General features: G+C 38.3%; 1 protein-coding gene across 5 annotated transcripts in view; it reads right to left on the minus strand.

The window, feature by feature from the left end:
- The window catches only part of nbeab (neurobeachin b), a 201,460-nt gene that overhangs the window by 68,608 nt on the left and 118,958 nt on the right, over window positions 1-13,894 (minus strand). For all 5 annotated transcript variants that reach the window (XM_026191617.1, XM_026191619.1, XM_026191618.1 and 2 more), the window contains 2 exons: window positions 8,912-9,036; window positions 58-204 (listed from right to left, as the gene is read on the minus strand). In XM_026191617.1, the coding sequence (XP_026047402.1) occupies window positions 58-204; window positions 8,912-9,036 (272 nt within the window). The remainder of the gene's footprint in view (window positions 1-57; window positions 205-8,911; window positions 9,037-13,894) is intronic.

Below are 13,894 nucleotides of genomic sequence, written 5' to 3' on the forward strand. Positions count from 1 at the left end.
CACCGATTATGCCAGCTATTAGGATGGGAACAAGTAGCAGTGGTGATTTATACTTACCACCCAGGTTGTCCATCTCCTTCTCCTGCAGCAGGCTGACAGCATCGTCGTCTCCATCCAGTATTAGTTCGGTCTCAGAGTTCTGAGTGGTGACAGTTGGGCTGCGGTACACCGTCTTAGACTTGACCACTTCGTCCTTCTCAGAGGCTGTAAAAGCAAGTACGGGAAGAGAGAGCACTAAATGTCGTCTACTGCTCTTTGAAGCTAATAGCAGGATTTGTAACTGTGCTTATATGAGATTGAGATACTTGGTTAATGATTTTAAATATAATTATTTAAAAGCAGGTGGGGCAGAAGTGTGTGCCTATAGTTTTTAATTTTTTTTCTTTAATCTTTTTCTTTTTTATTTCAGAAAACTCAGTAGAAAAACAAATAAACATGAAAAGCACACAGAAACATTGCTATCTAATATTGATTTGAGTTCATAAGGCACTATGTTGCATTGGAAGGCTTATAACCTAATTGGGCTATCCAAGCTCAAAACATGGGAACTCATTTCATATATATGTTTAACATAATACACATTGTCCTCTATAGTTTCTATGCAAATATTTTGAAGCATAACGTAATAAAGTGCACATAATGCTATCAGAAGTTTAGCATGAAGGATGCTACTTGCTAGCCCCTATCCATTAGTTTTCTCAGCCACTTATCCACCACCAGTCTATTTCTATTTCTGCTATTTACCACAGAGGTTTTCAGTGCTACATTTTTCCTCAGCAAAACTGTAAAATCCAATCAAAATGTTTAGCAGTTGTACCCTACGACTGAGCAATCACTTGCTTGAAAAGTCAGTGAGGAATTTAAATAAAAGAAAATAAGTGTGTGTTATTAAAGGGGATAATAAATATCGAACAAGAAAACAACACTATTGCAACAGCAGCAAAAATCAAGTTGAAAAAAAAAAAGTTAAACCACACACCCACCAAATGACATTTGTAACTCCTGCATCCATAATACAGACGGCAATCTTACACACACACACACACACACACACACACACACACACACACACACACACACACACACACACACACACACACACGGTAACAGTTGAGAAAATATAAATGTTTTTGGATAATATTTGGTGGAAAAAAACCTTTTTATTCCTATCTATAAACTAAAATTCAAACATATGGTAAAGTATAAAAACTGAGAAAAATAAAGCACGGAGAATCTCAGCATGAAATGAATAGTGATACGTGGGATGAACCTGATACAGATGCACACTAATGTACTTGCCATTCCATATAAAAGAATGTCAGAGTACACATTTGCTCACTGACTGCTTTTTCGAGTGGTTGAACATCAGAGGTGTTTCAGCTTTTATTTTTAGACAAGGTCAACAACAAAACGCTACCTGCATCTTAAAAGACCAACAGCTGAGTCAGGCATACGTCTTAAGCTCATAGCAGATTAGAGATATCATTTGCCTCTTGCAGATACTTGACAAGAAGGAGACTGTGCAGACAGCACAATTAGACCAAGACTTCATCATATGGCTATAGTGAAGCATGTGTTCATACATCCTTGAAAAAAACAAAGAGCTCCAACAACACATTTATCAGCTTAAATCAGCACATCTCCAACATGTGCCTGCCACACAGCCGCTCAAAGCGTTCATGTGAATTTGTCTTTCTGACGTCCAATGTGGGAAATAACCAGAGGAGAAATTTGCGCTTGCGAAAGGAAGAACACATATCAAGAAACGGGAGGTGGCTGACACCAGCCTGACATGTTTCCTTTCAGCACAGTTCTTAATTCGCCTCTCCCTCCCCTGAGGAACATGTACCTTGTCTTGAAGAGGTCACATTTGACTGTTGTCAACACTGCTACCAAGAAAAAAGTCTGCTTCCTGCTCTGTCTCATATCTGGAGTGCTTTCATCAGACGAAAGGAAGCAGTCTGAGCATTTCGGAAATGAATTCTGCGCAATGTTAAAGCCAAAAGCCAGCCAGCGGTCAGAAATCAAAGCACAAAGAGAGAAATTTAAAACTGTAATTCTGTAAACCATCATTATACTCAGAGTAAATGAGGGAAACCTCGGCAGACAGGCCGATGTTCTGATTGGCAAGGCTGGACAGGGTTGAGTAGACCAAATAAACCATGCTGATTTCTACATGCAAACGACCAACATCTCCTTTTTTTAGGGCAGGCAACAATGCAGGAGGAGAGGACTGAACCCAGCTTTGCCCAAAATGCAATTTAGTTCTCAGAGAAAAGAAAATGAATAAGGTTATAAATAAGAAATGGAGTGGTATGACATGTAGGAGAAAATGTGCTGACATGAAAAGCGATGTTCTCTAGAGTCATGGCCCTGGATGGACTCTCATATTAAAAGTGCTGCTGTGAGAAGAGTCAACAATTTGTCACCATTACTGGACTTGCTGTGCAGTCATGTTGAGACAGGCTCATTAGAAAGCTTTTCATGAGTTCACCCTGGGCGAACGTAGCAAAACAAGAGGAGTGTTCCTTCAAGGACCTGATATGACTCATGTGATTGACACAAAATAAAAATGAATGGAGATGAAGGCTGGCTGATGAAGATGTGTGTCGCCTACTGAAGGACATGTCATAGTCTTTTCAGCTCTATGCTTTAGCAATAAAAAAAATAGATGGAGTGAAATGTGCCTTATGAATTATCTTATTTTGCATTTGCAGGTAAAATTGATATAATTATGTTTCTGATGTAGCGCAACAATAAAAAATACAACATCCACTGACAGAGCTCTACTTACACCCTCACCAGTCAGGTGGTCAAATCCGTCATTTATATAGTTTAGTTGAATATTTGACTCTGTGATACCCATTTAGCACCAATAAATTTATGATCCACTTTGGTTGATTAATATATGTGCTCGTGTGTTTTCATTCAAGTTTTTCTTTTGTAGTTTCCAGTTTACTTTGATATGCAGTCACTGTTTTCTCCAAGGTTAACTTCCTGGTTGCGGATAAACTCTCATGGATGGATGCATATGAATGTCCTCTACTCCATCACACTGTAATGTTTTGCTATGATATGTTTCAACCGTGCAATAGTGGACTTTGAGGTAAGATCTCTCTCTTTTTTGGTGGGTTGCCATGTTTCTAAAGTGCCGACTTGTTTATTTAACATCAAACTCAATGCACCATTCAAACATTAAAAACAGCAAGAAAAGAGTTTGCTATGTTTTTGTGGGGTTGGCTTTAGTAGGCTTGAATGCAACAATTCGGAGTTTAGGATTGGAGAAAAAGTAATAGATGTTCTTTTTGTATTTTGTTTCCTGCCTGCCTTGGCAATAATTAAATCTGGAGAGTTGTGTAGTTTTTGTATGTCTTAACGCCACAATGAAAAGACTTGGATGAATACAGTTTTTAATTTGAGATACTGCTTAATTTTCTTTTCGGTAATGTGCTGGGACACAGTTCCTCCTCAGTAAATTTAGAATAAATAACAATAAAAAGCAGATGTCTGAACCAACTTCTTGGACTGTTGTACTTATTTTGGTTTTATGAATTCCCCAAATTATACACAGATTCATTTATTTTTTTTTGGCCTAAAGGTTTTCTGTGAGAAAACTTCTCTAAGACACGGTTAATGTCAAAGTTTGCATTTCAGTCCCAGGAAAATCTTTACGTAAACTTAACCAAGCAGTTATTATATTTTATTGTATTTCTTTATTTAGCCTAATTTTAATCAAACTGAAAACTACAAAATAATAATGATAACAATAATAAAACAAATAAGCATGCAAAAGAGAGGGGGAAAAAAAGCTATGTGGTAGAAAGCTCTGACTGCCTCTCACAAGCCCGAGCTGCTGGCTCATATCCTGATCAACAGCATTAACATAACATAGAATAACATACACAGCAATCTGTGAAAAGCTACTGTCACTGACTCCTGAGTGTCACAGCAGTTTGCTTTTAAGCTCTTTAGAAACAGTTCCACGAGGAGCTACCGATCACTGGTCTCCTGGGTCGTTTTGTTCAATCACCGAGTTGAAACTGCCTCAGAGTGCACTAATTACACTCAGTAAAGTGCAATGCAGAGCTTTCATGACCTCAGTGGATGCTGATGAAGACCTGCCGGCTGTCACTAACAGAGGCCGTCTCTGAACGCACAAAGTCCGGAGTTCACCCTCTTGGATATGCAATGCCCAATGTGGCACAACTTTCCTAAAAACACTGAGTCTAACTTCATCTTTAATTTTTGCCCTGGTCAGACAGATTTGTTATATAGAGTTTAAAATATGCTAAAGAATTAAAAAAGTTATTCAGTTGTTCAGTTCAAATAAACTTTGCAAGCTTAGATAAAGGCTCCCATTTTGAAAATATTTTAGGGTTGAGCAGTTTTATTACACAATGTGGACAAGATGAGCTTTGAAAAGACTTCAAAGGAGCATTTAATCAACTATAGCAACACTGCCAGGGTCCATTCTTGATATACTGTATTGATACAGATTGAGCGTTGTGGCACTGGAATTTTATTTTTATCTCAGTAGTGTAGTGTAAGCATGGCTTTTTGCAAGTCTTATGTATAATATAGACCCTCCCTCTTACACTTTTCGCCATTCCTCAAAAAGAAATCCACAACATCCTTCTCTCATATGTTCATCCCAAAATCAATTCTCCTTGTTTGTCCTCCAGCCTGTGGTCCTGTTTATCCATTTTTTTGTTAAGAGTCGCCCACTAATGGAGACGATGTCAGCTTAATAAAGTAAATGGCACTTTCCAAAGAACACGGTTCAAAAATGTATTTTATTATTAGCTTTGTTGTGAGCGGTTCTGTTCAATTATGATTGTCAACTGTATCGCTCTTCCTTTCTGAGGAAGCATCCATCTATCCATGATTAGAGTTTCCTCCTTATGCAAGTAAACATTAATGACACTACTCTGCAATCTTAGCTAGCTGCATTCTTGTTTTGGCTGATAAATGTACACCAGTGAGAAATCAGTTCGTACTCAGAACAAGGTCTGTGGAAGCATTAAATTGTGGATCGTGATTTCTGGAAAGTGACACTTTTTATATGTAAATGCCACCTGGTTCCATTATATTTAACTGCAGGAAGACATAGTGCCAAAACAGGAAAATTCACACCAAAGTAATCTAGACACATAAATAGCAGTATGAGCCACAGGGAAAATCTTCAACAGTTTGTTACATCTTGTAATTCACTTATTATGCTATAAATAAAACTCCATATATTTGGAAGAAAAAACAAAAACAAAACTTGTATCTGAAGATAGACCCCAACTTAAAAATCTCAAGTCTGACTTTAAAAAAATAAACTCTAGAGCTTCTTCAGGAGCGTTGCTGTTTTATAAAAACATAGATTATTTACAACACAATCACCAGACTGCACTATCATTCACACAAGTTTTGCACACTCATTCCAACATCTATAGAATATGAACTCTATAGAACAGTTTAAATATATCTCTTCCGTTTCCCAGATTCAAATCCTGTCCTCCTACGCTTGGTCTCCACAGGCTCCACATTCCACAAGAGTCCTGTTCATGGGATTGCATTACTGTGAAGGGCGATGCAATTCTGCCTCTTGTCTCTATACTTTTATTTACTTTGCACTGAAAGATGAAATGAGGGAGGAGGGGGGAATGACAACTTCATACTTCCTGCAATGCGGGCCATCTGTATGTGTTTTAAGTGTGTAAATGTAAACATAACAACTTTGATGTAAGGGAGTTTATACAGTGCAGACGCTTCCTCTTGGGGTAATCTTTATCCAATATCCTGGAATAATCAGAGGTTACAAACAATCTCTTCTCTTCATCAAAAACATTAAAAAACAAGGTCTAATAATCCCCACACCTCCATATACTTGCTGAAAAGCTGCATTCAAATGCTGTTATTTTGGATTTACATGTTAGCCAGCTCATTTATCTTCATTTAATATCTGTGATTATAAAGCTGGAGCGAGCTGGAGAAGGTTAATATCACATCATGACTCTGCCTCCGCAGAAGTACAGAGCTATAAAGATCTCTGCCTGGGGCAATCAGCTCTGAGAGAAGGTGCTCACCTGAAATGAGACAGCAAGGACACTCGGAGGTAAAACACCCCGTTAAACATTTGGATCAATATTAACGTGACTTCCATTTCATGCTTGCCCAATTCCAATCACCTAACAATATACTCGGATACTGGGCGGAGGCTGGCGGTAACAGGGCAGGTTATTACAGGAAGAGGGCAGAGACAGAATGTGCTGGCTAAGCTGTCAATGCTGCTAATAGACAACGAGGTAGAGTTTAAAGCAGAGTTTAACCTCCCATCACACATGTCCGTGATTGTACACACTCTTGCACACACATTGTATAAGTTACACTTGTACTAGTTTTAACAATAACTTGATTTAAACAAATACAGATTACATTTAAAGTTGTGTATTAAATATGAATGATATCAAAACTCCACAGAGGACATTCTTTTTCTGAGATAAACACCAAACTCACTAAAACCTTATTGCAAAATACATCAACGTTTAACATGTGCTACTAAGTCTGAAAATACCATCAGTGAAAAAAAAGAAGAAGATAAAAAGCAGTTAAAATAATTGGTAAAACTTGTGAAATATAAAAAATCTTCTTAATATCAAAGAGAAAACACAAAAGAATGCGGTGCCAACAACCATGCAAGCCACTCGCTGAAATGTTGATTTAAAAAATGTTCTATTGCACTTTCATTTTACCCAAGACTGACATTTACTCTGAACACAATCATGGCAGTCTGCCCTCTTCAAACTCAAATGGTGCCTGAGTGTATACTGTCATATACTGCTGTCAAACCAGGAACTGGCTATTCAGTTTAGACAACCTGCTGGTTTTCCAGTAGTCTCTGATTTTAAAGCTTCAGTAATGACTCTCATGGGCCAAGTCAAACAAGCCTCTTTGTTTTTCTACTATAGTGCCTATGCTGCCTGGAAGCCACTAAAGAGTTGTATAGCATCTCCATCAAACCCCAGAAACAAAGTCTGGATATGACAAATGATTTCCAACCTCTCAGCCTTTGCACCAGGATTATCTACAAAGAACAGGTCCTATCCTTAATACTATGCTAATTAAAAGTGAATACTCTTGTAAAAAGCACAATGTGTCATAATCCATTTTTTTTAAAACTGCCAACTGTCACTGCCAAAAAAAACCCTGCTGAAGCTGTAACAAAGAACAAAAGGTTTCTCATTTTAACTCATAACAAAAAAATGGCCTCAACTGCGCAACCACATCAAAGACTGCTGGAAACAGCCTGAAAGTGCAGCTCACCTCTCATGGAGAGCAAGAGGGCCATCCGACCGCAGGCGATCCCTTTCACTTGACAAGTTTATACATTATTCCGCTCATTAAAACCACCGCATGCCAGCAGGACTTCAACAAGTCTTCCGTCAACCTCATTGAGGTCCTAATGTCACATTGCAGAAAGAAAACTGAAAGCTCCAAAACATTCTGGTGAACGAATGACGTAAATAGCAAGTAAAGTTCACAGTATGACAGGTGTTACCTGAGTCAGTAAAGCAGCTAATTCAATTCAATTCAATATTATTTATATAGCGCCAAATTACAACAACAGTTGCCTTAAGGCGCTTATTATAAAGGTAAAAACCCTAGATTAATACAGAGATAATGCATACTTTGAGCACCTGCACAGTGAAGTTTGACAAATAAAAATGTGTCTGGTTTGTAACTGATATATTGTTTTCTTTTTCTTTTTCATATGAACTGAGTTAAAGTTATCTTAAGAACAATAAATGAATAACAAAATACAGTAAATGTCAGTGTTGAGTGGAAGGTGAGTGGGAGGAGAGTTTATTGCGGATGTTCTGATCTGTTAAGCATTTAGTGCCACTTTATTTATTGGTAGGCAGGATTGATGCAACACAATGCAATTTCTTCATCAAAGATTCTTAAAAGCTCTTTGATATTTTTAAGTGGATTAAAAAAATACTAATTTAACATTAATTGACTTGAGCCCTTCTTACAATGGAAGCAATAAAAAGCTGAAAAGCCATGTTTGTACTTATCGAACGTAACAGTGGACCACTATAAAAAAAAATGCTATTTCTATATGGGTGGAGCATCATCCACTGAAACACCAGCTCATCTTCATGTACAGAGTTGCCATGATGTACATACTACAGCAGCCATGATAGCGCAAGAGCTGAATGTAGCCAGATGACATCCCGAACCCAACCCACCAGTCTGTTCAGTAGCTCAAAACCTGAGGCACAATGAGGTCAGGGAACATTGTCATGATCATGCATGCGTCTGCAACCATTATAACAAGGCTACGCTGACCACAAAGAGTTCCCTGCTTTCTGTTTTCCATAAAGTTAAAATGGGTCTTACTCTATTAATTTCAGCCTCAATACATTCAAACTTGTGCCATTAAACATCTGCGCTGCTATTCAATTACAGACAGGAGAGTATTGCCAAGGGATTTTAACAGTACTGAGTAGCTTTTAAAAGTCAGTGTGGCAGGATATAAAGAAATAACCGACAAAAGGTGGTGGGCAATGCTGCAAGGCTGCCTCGGTCAATGAGAAAGGTTTGAGGCATGAAGAAGAAAATAATAAAGCGGGAGAGCCAATTTGCTCTAGAGTATGTGTTGCAATGATAATAAAAAGTGCAATAAAATGGATGTGTCATGTTCAATTCACAGGACTCATAAAAAATGTTACCTATAAAAATTTCTGCTAAGCAACATGTTAAACTATATGGACAAGCGGAGGCTAAACTTTAATCCTTTTTCAAAAATGTTTTAATGGCAGCATTGAAGCATTGAAATGGGATAATGCTGGATGTGAATTTTTAGTCGCCTAATTATGAAAACTTTCTTTTTTTAAATGCACATCCCATAAAAACTCACCATACTCTTGCAGTTCCTTGCATACGACATCTAGGTGGGTGGAGCCAAATGGGTTTCTGACAAATCTCCGCCTTCGCCGCAGGTCATCTTCCCAGTAGTCAAGACGCCAGAAGTCATGCAGCTGACTATGGAGGAGACCAAAGGACAGGCAGGTTAGACAGAGCAAACAATGATGAACTGATTACACCAGCCACGTTCTTATCAGAGGAAAACATCTTGTGGAGAAAAACCAGGCCATAGTTAGAAGGCATATTAAGCTGGGCCTCTGCATACTGCATGCACCGACCTACTAATGTTAGTCCTGCTAATGCTATAGCATCAGAAGAGCAGGGAGCAGCAGCAGCCGCTGCACGCATAAATCACCAGTACTCCCATTAACAAATACAGCATCAAATTACAAGTATAAATGGCACAGCTTGCCTCCTTTTTACAATGTTTTTTAACAAGTCTTGTAAATCAAAGGTAGGAACCTCAACGCAGACAGCGTGGAGTTTAATGATCGGGGTCTTGAGGCGGTTGAGGCATGAGCCTATAAAACAAGCCCCCTCCCTGAGTATGTGGAGCCATGATTAAAATAATGTGCTGAAATATTCATTGAAATGATTCCCAGAGCCCTGGAGCAACCCAATAGAAAATTGCATTTTTATTCATTATTAATAACAGCGAATTAGGGTGGTAAAAAAAAAAAAAGACAGAGAAAGAAGAAAACAGTTCCAGCATGTGGTAACCATCTTTGTAAATGATTATTTCAACATTAGTGAGGACCTGGGATAATTTTATTGCTTGCAGCTAATGCAAACCATTAAGCACCACAACCAGCATTAGGTTTCTAAGTGCTGCTTGTTCCAACTGCACGCTAGCTGGAGCTATTTCAAAGCCTTTATGTTTCCTTTAGAGGGGAATACAGCAAGACAAGTCTTGCTTTAATTTACCTTTACCAAGGAGAAGGAAAAAAATTGCATCAACTCTAGCTGACAGACGAGAAATCCTTACATCAGCCATTCCAATTTTAACCAAATGTGAAGAAATAACATATTTTTCCTTCGTTTTGTTCTCTTTAACAATGACACTATGTGCGAATAGGGCAGCACACTTCTGTACCTCAACATTTGAGCTCATTTATTATACAAATACAGGGCATCTGTAGATCTAGAAACAGAATAAATCTAGAAACAGGCGCTCAAATCTCAAAATAAAACCTTGGACGGGATATTGAGTGTTCAAATGCAAGCTGAGATTTTCCTGTGTGTGCTGGATACAGTAAGACCCTGGCAGGCAACCGTCTATTTCATTGTATAGTTTCTGCCCCCTTCCCTGCTACAGTACTGAGGGAGTCTAAACAGATTAAAGTGTTAGAGGGGATCACATCACAAAATACAGCCTTCTTGCTCCATAAATATAATATCTACCAGTGTCAGAAATCAAGAGGCTCAGGAGACTTAGCCGGGCTCTGACAGCAACATGAGCTCAGTTTCAGTTAAGTATCAATCAAAACTGAGTGTATATGTGTGTGTCTGTGTGTGTGTGCACATGTTGTATGCACAAAGTATCATGAGCTGCTGTATGCAAAGCAACACTGAACGCCTTGAGCTTGTCCCCTGTCAATCTCCCCCAAAGCCTCACTGAAGAAAAGAGAGATGTCAGTGGGTGGAAAGGAGACACCCACGTAAATGATATTGTAAATGCGAGATTACACAGTGTGAAAAATGTAAATCCACTGCAGGCAACTGGGCGATTACTGTTGAAGATTATGTCCCCTAATTCTTAGTACAAATACACAGCAGATGCCAGTGGGGGATAAATCTGCCTCTTTGAAGAGTTCCCTGTAACAGCATTAACTAAATTTGCTGCATTTTACACAAAGTGCTTGTTTGCTTATTTGAGTACAACTTCAAGCCAAAATATCTTCATTTGTCTTTAACAGCAAGAAAATACACAACAAACCAAACCTCAATCAACTGATTAATGAGTTGGACGCCGGCATTTTTTATGTCTCCTTGCCTGTTTCAGCCTGTGCAGATGGTTTCAGTTTAAATCTGCTGTTTGAGGAGGAACTGTGATATTCTACACTATGTGGTCAGTGCTATACCGGATTTGGACTGTGCCAAAGTACTGTGCTGAAGGAACCTCCTCTCTGAGGGTGGTCCAAAAACTGCTCAGGAGGATTGCAATCCTGATGGGGATACACAGTTTGATGGCATCGAGCTTCCAGCTGCAGCTCTCCAATAGGGAAATGGCAATGAAACACTAAAGAGCACGTCCATGTCTTAAAAGCATTGTAAGAAATGAGAGTTTGTTCCCCCCCAAATGCAGCAATTTCCTCATCCATGGGCCTGAATAGCAGATTTTAAAAGTGCACTTGGATAATGTATGCACACATTTTTACTGTTTAATATGCTGCAAAAGCTAACAATCAACACCAGTCTCTTCATTTTTTAAAAAAATTCAGATAATCAATTTTTAATATAAGTAATAAAACACAAATCCAGCTACAGAATCATTAATAGAAAGATAGTGTGTTGTCTCAGTAACAAATTGTCCATCCAACATCATTCATTAAGGGATGGCTGTAGACCTTTCTTATTTGACACATCAAATGTGTCTGGCTTCATGACAACCATAAAGAATTGCTGTGAGCCGGCCGCTAGAAACTGGCAAAATTTATTAGTCCCATCACCCATCAATCACCCAAATGGATTTCAAACCGCATTTTAAAAGCTAATTTTCCAGCACTGATAACCTACAGGAAACTGGAACACCATTATTTATGGCCGCTTTCAGACTTGCTAAGTGCAGTAAGATAAATTTGTAACAGGACTATTGTCTATTCTCTGCTCTTTCAAATATGTATTTAAAGGGCATCTTTCCTCAGTGTTGAGGTCTTTGAGATGAACACCTAAGTATACGTGAAACGTAGGTTGTTGAAAAGAGAAAGCTAACTGGCGTAATTCAAAATAATAACAGTTTCTAGGAAATTATATCATTCCAAAACATTTTGGCTTACATTGGGTTGGAGGGTGAAATCTATTTTATGTTGCGGTTATAAAAGGACAGCAAAAACTCCATAGTTTCCTGAAATATTTCTGATTATTTGGCAAATAGTATCAGTGTTTATTAAAAAGGTGAAACTGTGCCAGGCAATTAAAATCATCTTAAATGTAATAAAACTATGTAAGTGATGGATTAACACATTGAAAAGTAACACATTTCTGTAAACAACAACAACAACAAACTATTTATATTGCACATTTAAAAACCAGTGGTGTACCAAAGTGCTTAACATGCAAGAGAGTAGGATGAAGTAACAGGGAAGGATGAGGGCTATGGCAAGGTACCAAAACATGCTAGCAGGTTGAATGGCATTAAAAACACAAAAGCAAAAGAATTGCATATAAAAGCATAAAAGAAAACTAAGTGTAAAGGATAAAAAAATTTTTTTAATGATTAAAAGTAATTAAGAATAAGCCGAAGATAAGAATAAGCATTAAGCTAACTAACAAGCAAGCGTTAACTAGTAGAAAAGGCGAGGCTAAATAAGTGGGGTTTTAACCGCGATTTGAAGGAATGGATAGAATCAGACTCGCGTATAGCGATGGGGAGGTTATTCCATAAATCTGGTGCAGCCAAGGCAAACGCTCGGTCACCTGTAGTCTTCAGCCGGGATCTCGGCAGTACCAAGAGTGACTGGGAAGATGATCTTAGTGCTCTAGTAGGGGTGTATAATTTAAGCAGCTCAATGAGGTAGCTTGGCGCTATATTGTTAATAATTTGGAAGGTAAGCAGCAGGATTTTGAATTTAAAGCGATACTTAATGGGAAGCCAATGCAGATCAGCAAGGACAGGGGTAATAGAGACACGCCGCCCACTACCAGTAAGGAGACGAGCAGCCGGATTCTGAACAATTTGGAGTCTATGGATAAGAGTAGAGTTAAGACCGAAGTAAAGTGAGTTACAATAATCCAACCTAGATGTCAAAAGGCGTGGATAATCTTTCCAAGGTCCCTATGCAGACCATAGTGTCTGGCCTTGCTAATAAGACGCAATTGATGGAAGCAAGATTTAACAACAGAAGACACTTGTTTGTCGAACTTAAAGAGCTATCCAAAAATACAAATATCCAAATATTTACCTATAATACAGTAACAGGAATAAGGCAAAAACATTGATACAGCAATATAATGTATCACTTCCTCTGGCAATTACAGACAAATTGACACCAAATACTAGTATTTGCATTAAAACAGACAGGCACAGTCAGTGGATTTTGCCACAAATTTGCATCACTACTTCATGACTCATTGTTGTAAAGCTTATCAAAGGAATGAAGGGAAAAGCGACCATAAACTGACTGGCAATACAGAAAAAGACATTCAGAGAGCCATAAAAGCAGAAGGAGAGGAAAGTCATCTAGAAAACATAACAAACATCTATAAAACGTAAGAAATAATAATGATAGTGTACATAAACTGACAAACCAATGTGGCAAAATGCTGTGTTAGGAAATTGTCATTCTTCTGGGCAACACATTGGAAAACTTCAGTTCAGTTCGATTCTGTTCAACCCAATTTTACCCAATCCAAGTCGCCTCAAGGAGCTTTATATTGTAAGGTAGACCCTACTATGATACATACAGAGAAAAACCCAACAATCATATGACCCCCTTATGAGCAAGCACTTTGGCGACAGTGGGAAGGAAAAACTCCCTTTTAAAAGGAAGAAACCTTCAGCAGAACTATGCTCTGGTAGGGGCAGTCGTCTGCCGTTGGGGTGAGGAGACAGGACAAAAAAAGGACAAAAAAAAAAAAAACTGAATGAGAGCCAGAGATTAATACCAACTAATGATTAATGATTAACTAAATGGGTCATATTTTGAGTTGCTTTGTGGTTTCTACCGCTATTTAATAATCAAACAATATTTTCATGACTTGCATCTATAGGTTCTTTATAAGGTAGATAATTGATGAAAACTGAAACTTTAAAATC

Source organism: Astatotilapia calliptera, chromosome 14 (genome assembly GCF_900246225.1).
Source record: "Astatotilapia calliptera chromosome 14, fAstCal1.2, whole genome shotgun sequence".
NCBI lineage: Eukaryota > Metazoa > Chordata > Actinopteri > Cichliformes > Cichlidae > Astatotilapia > Astatotilapia calliptera.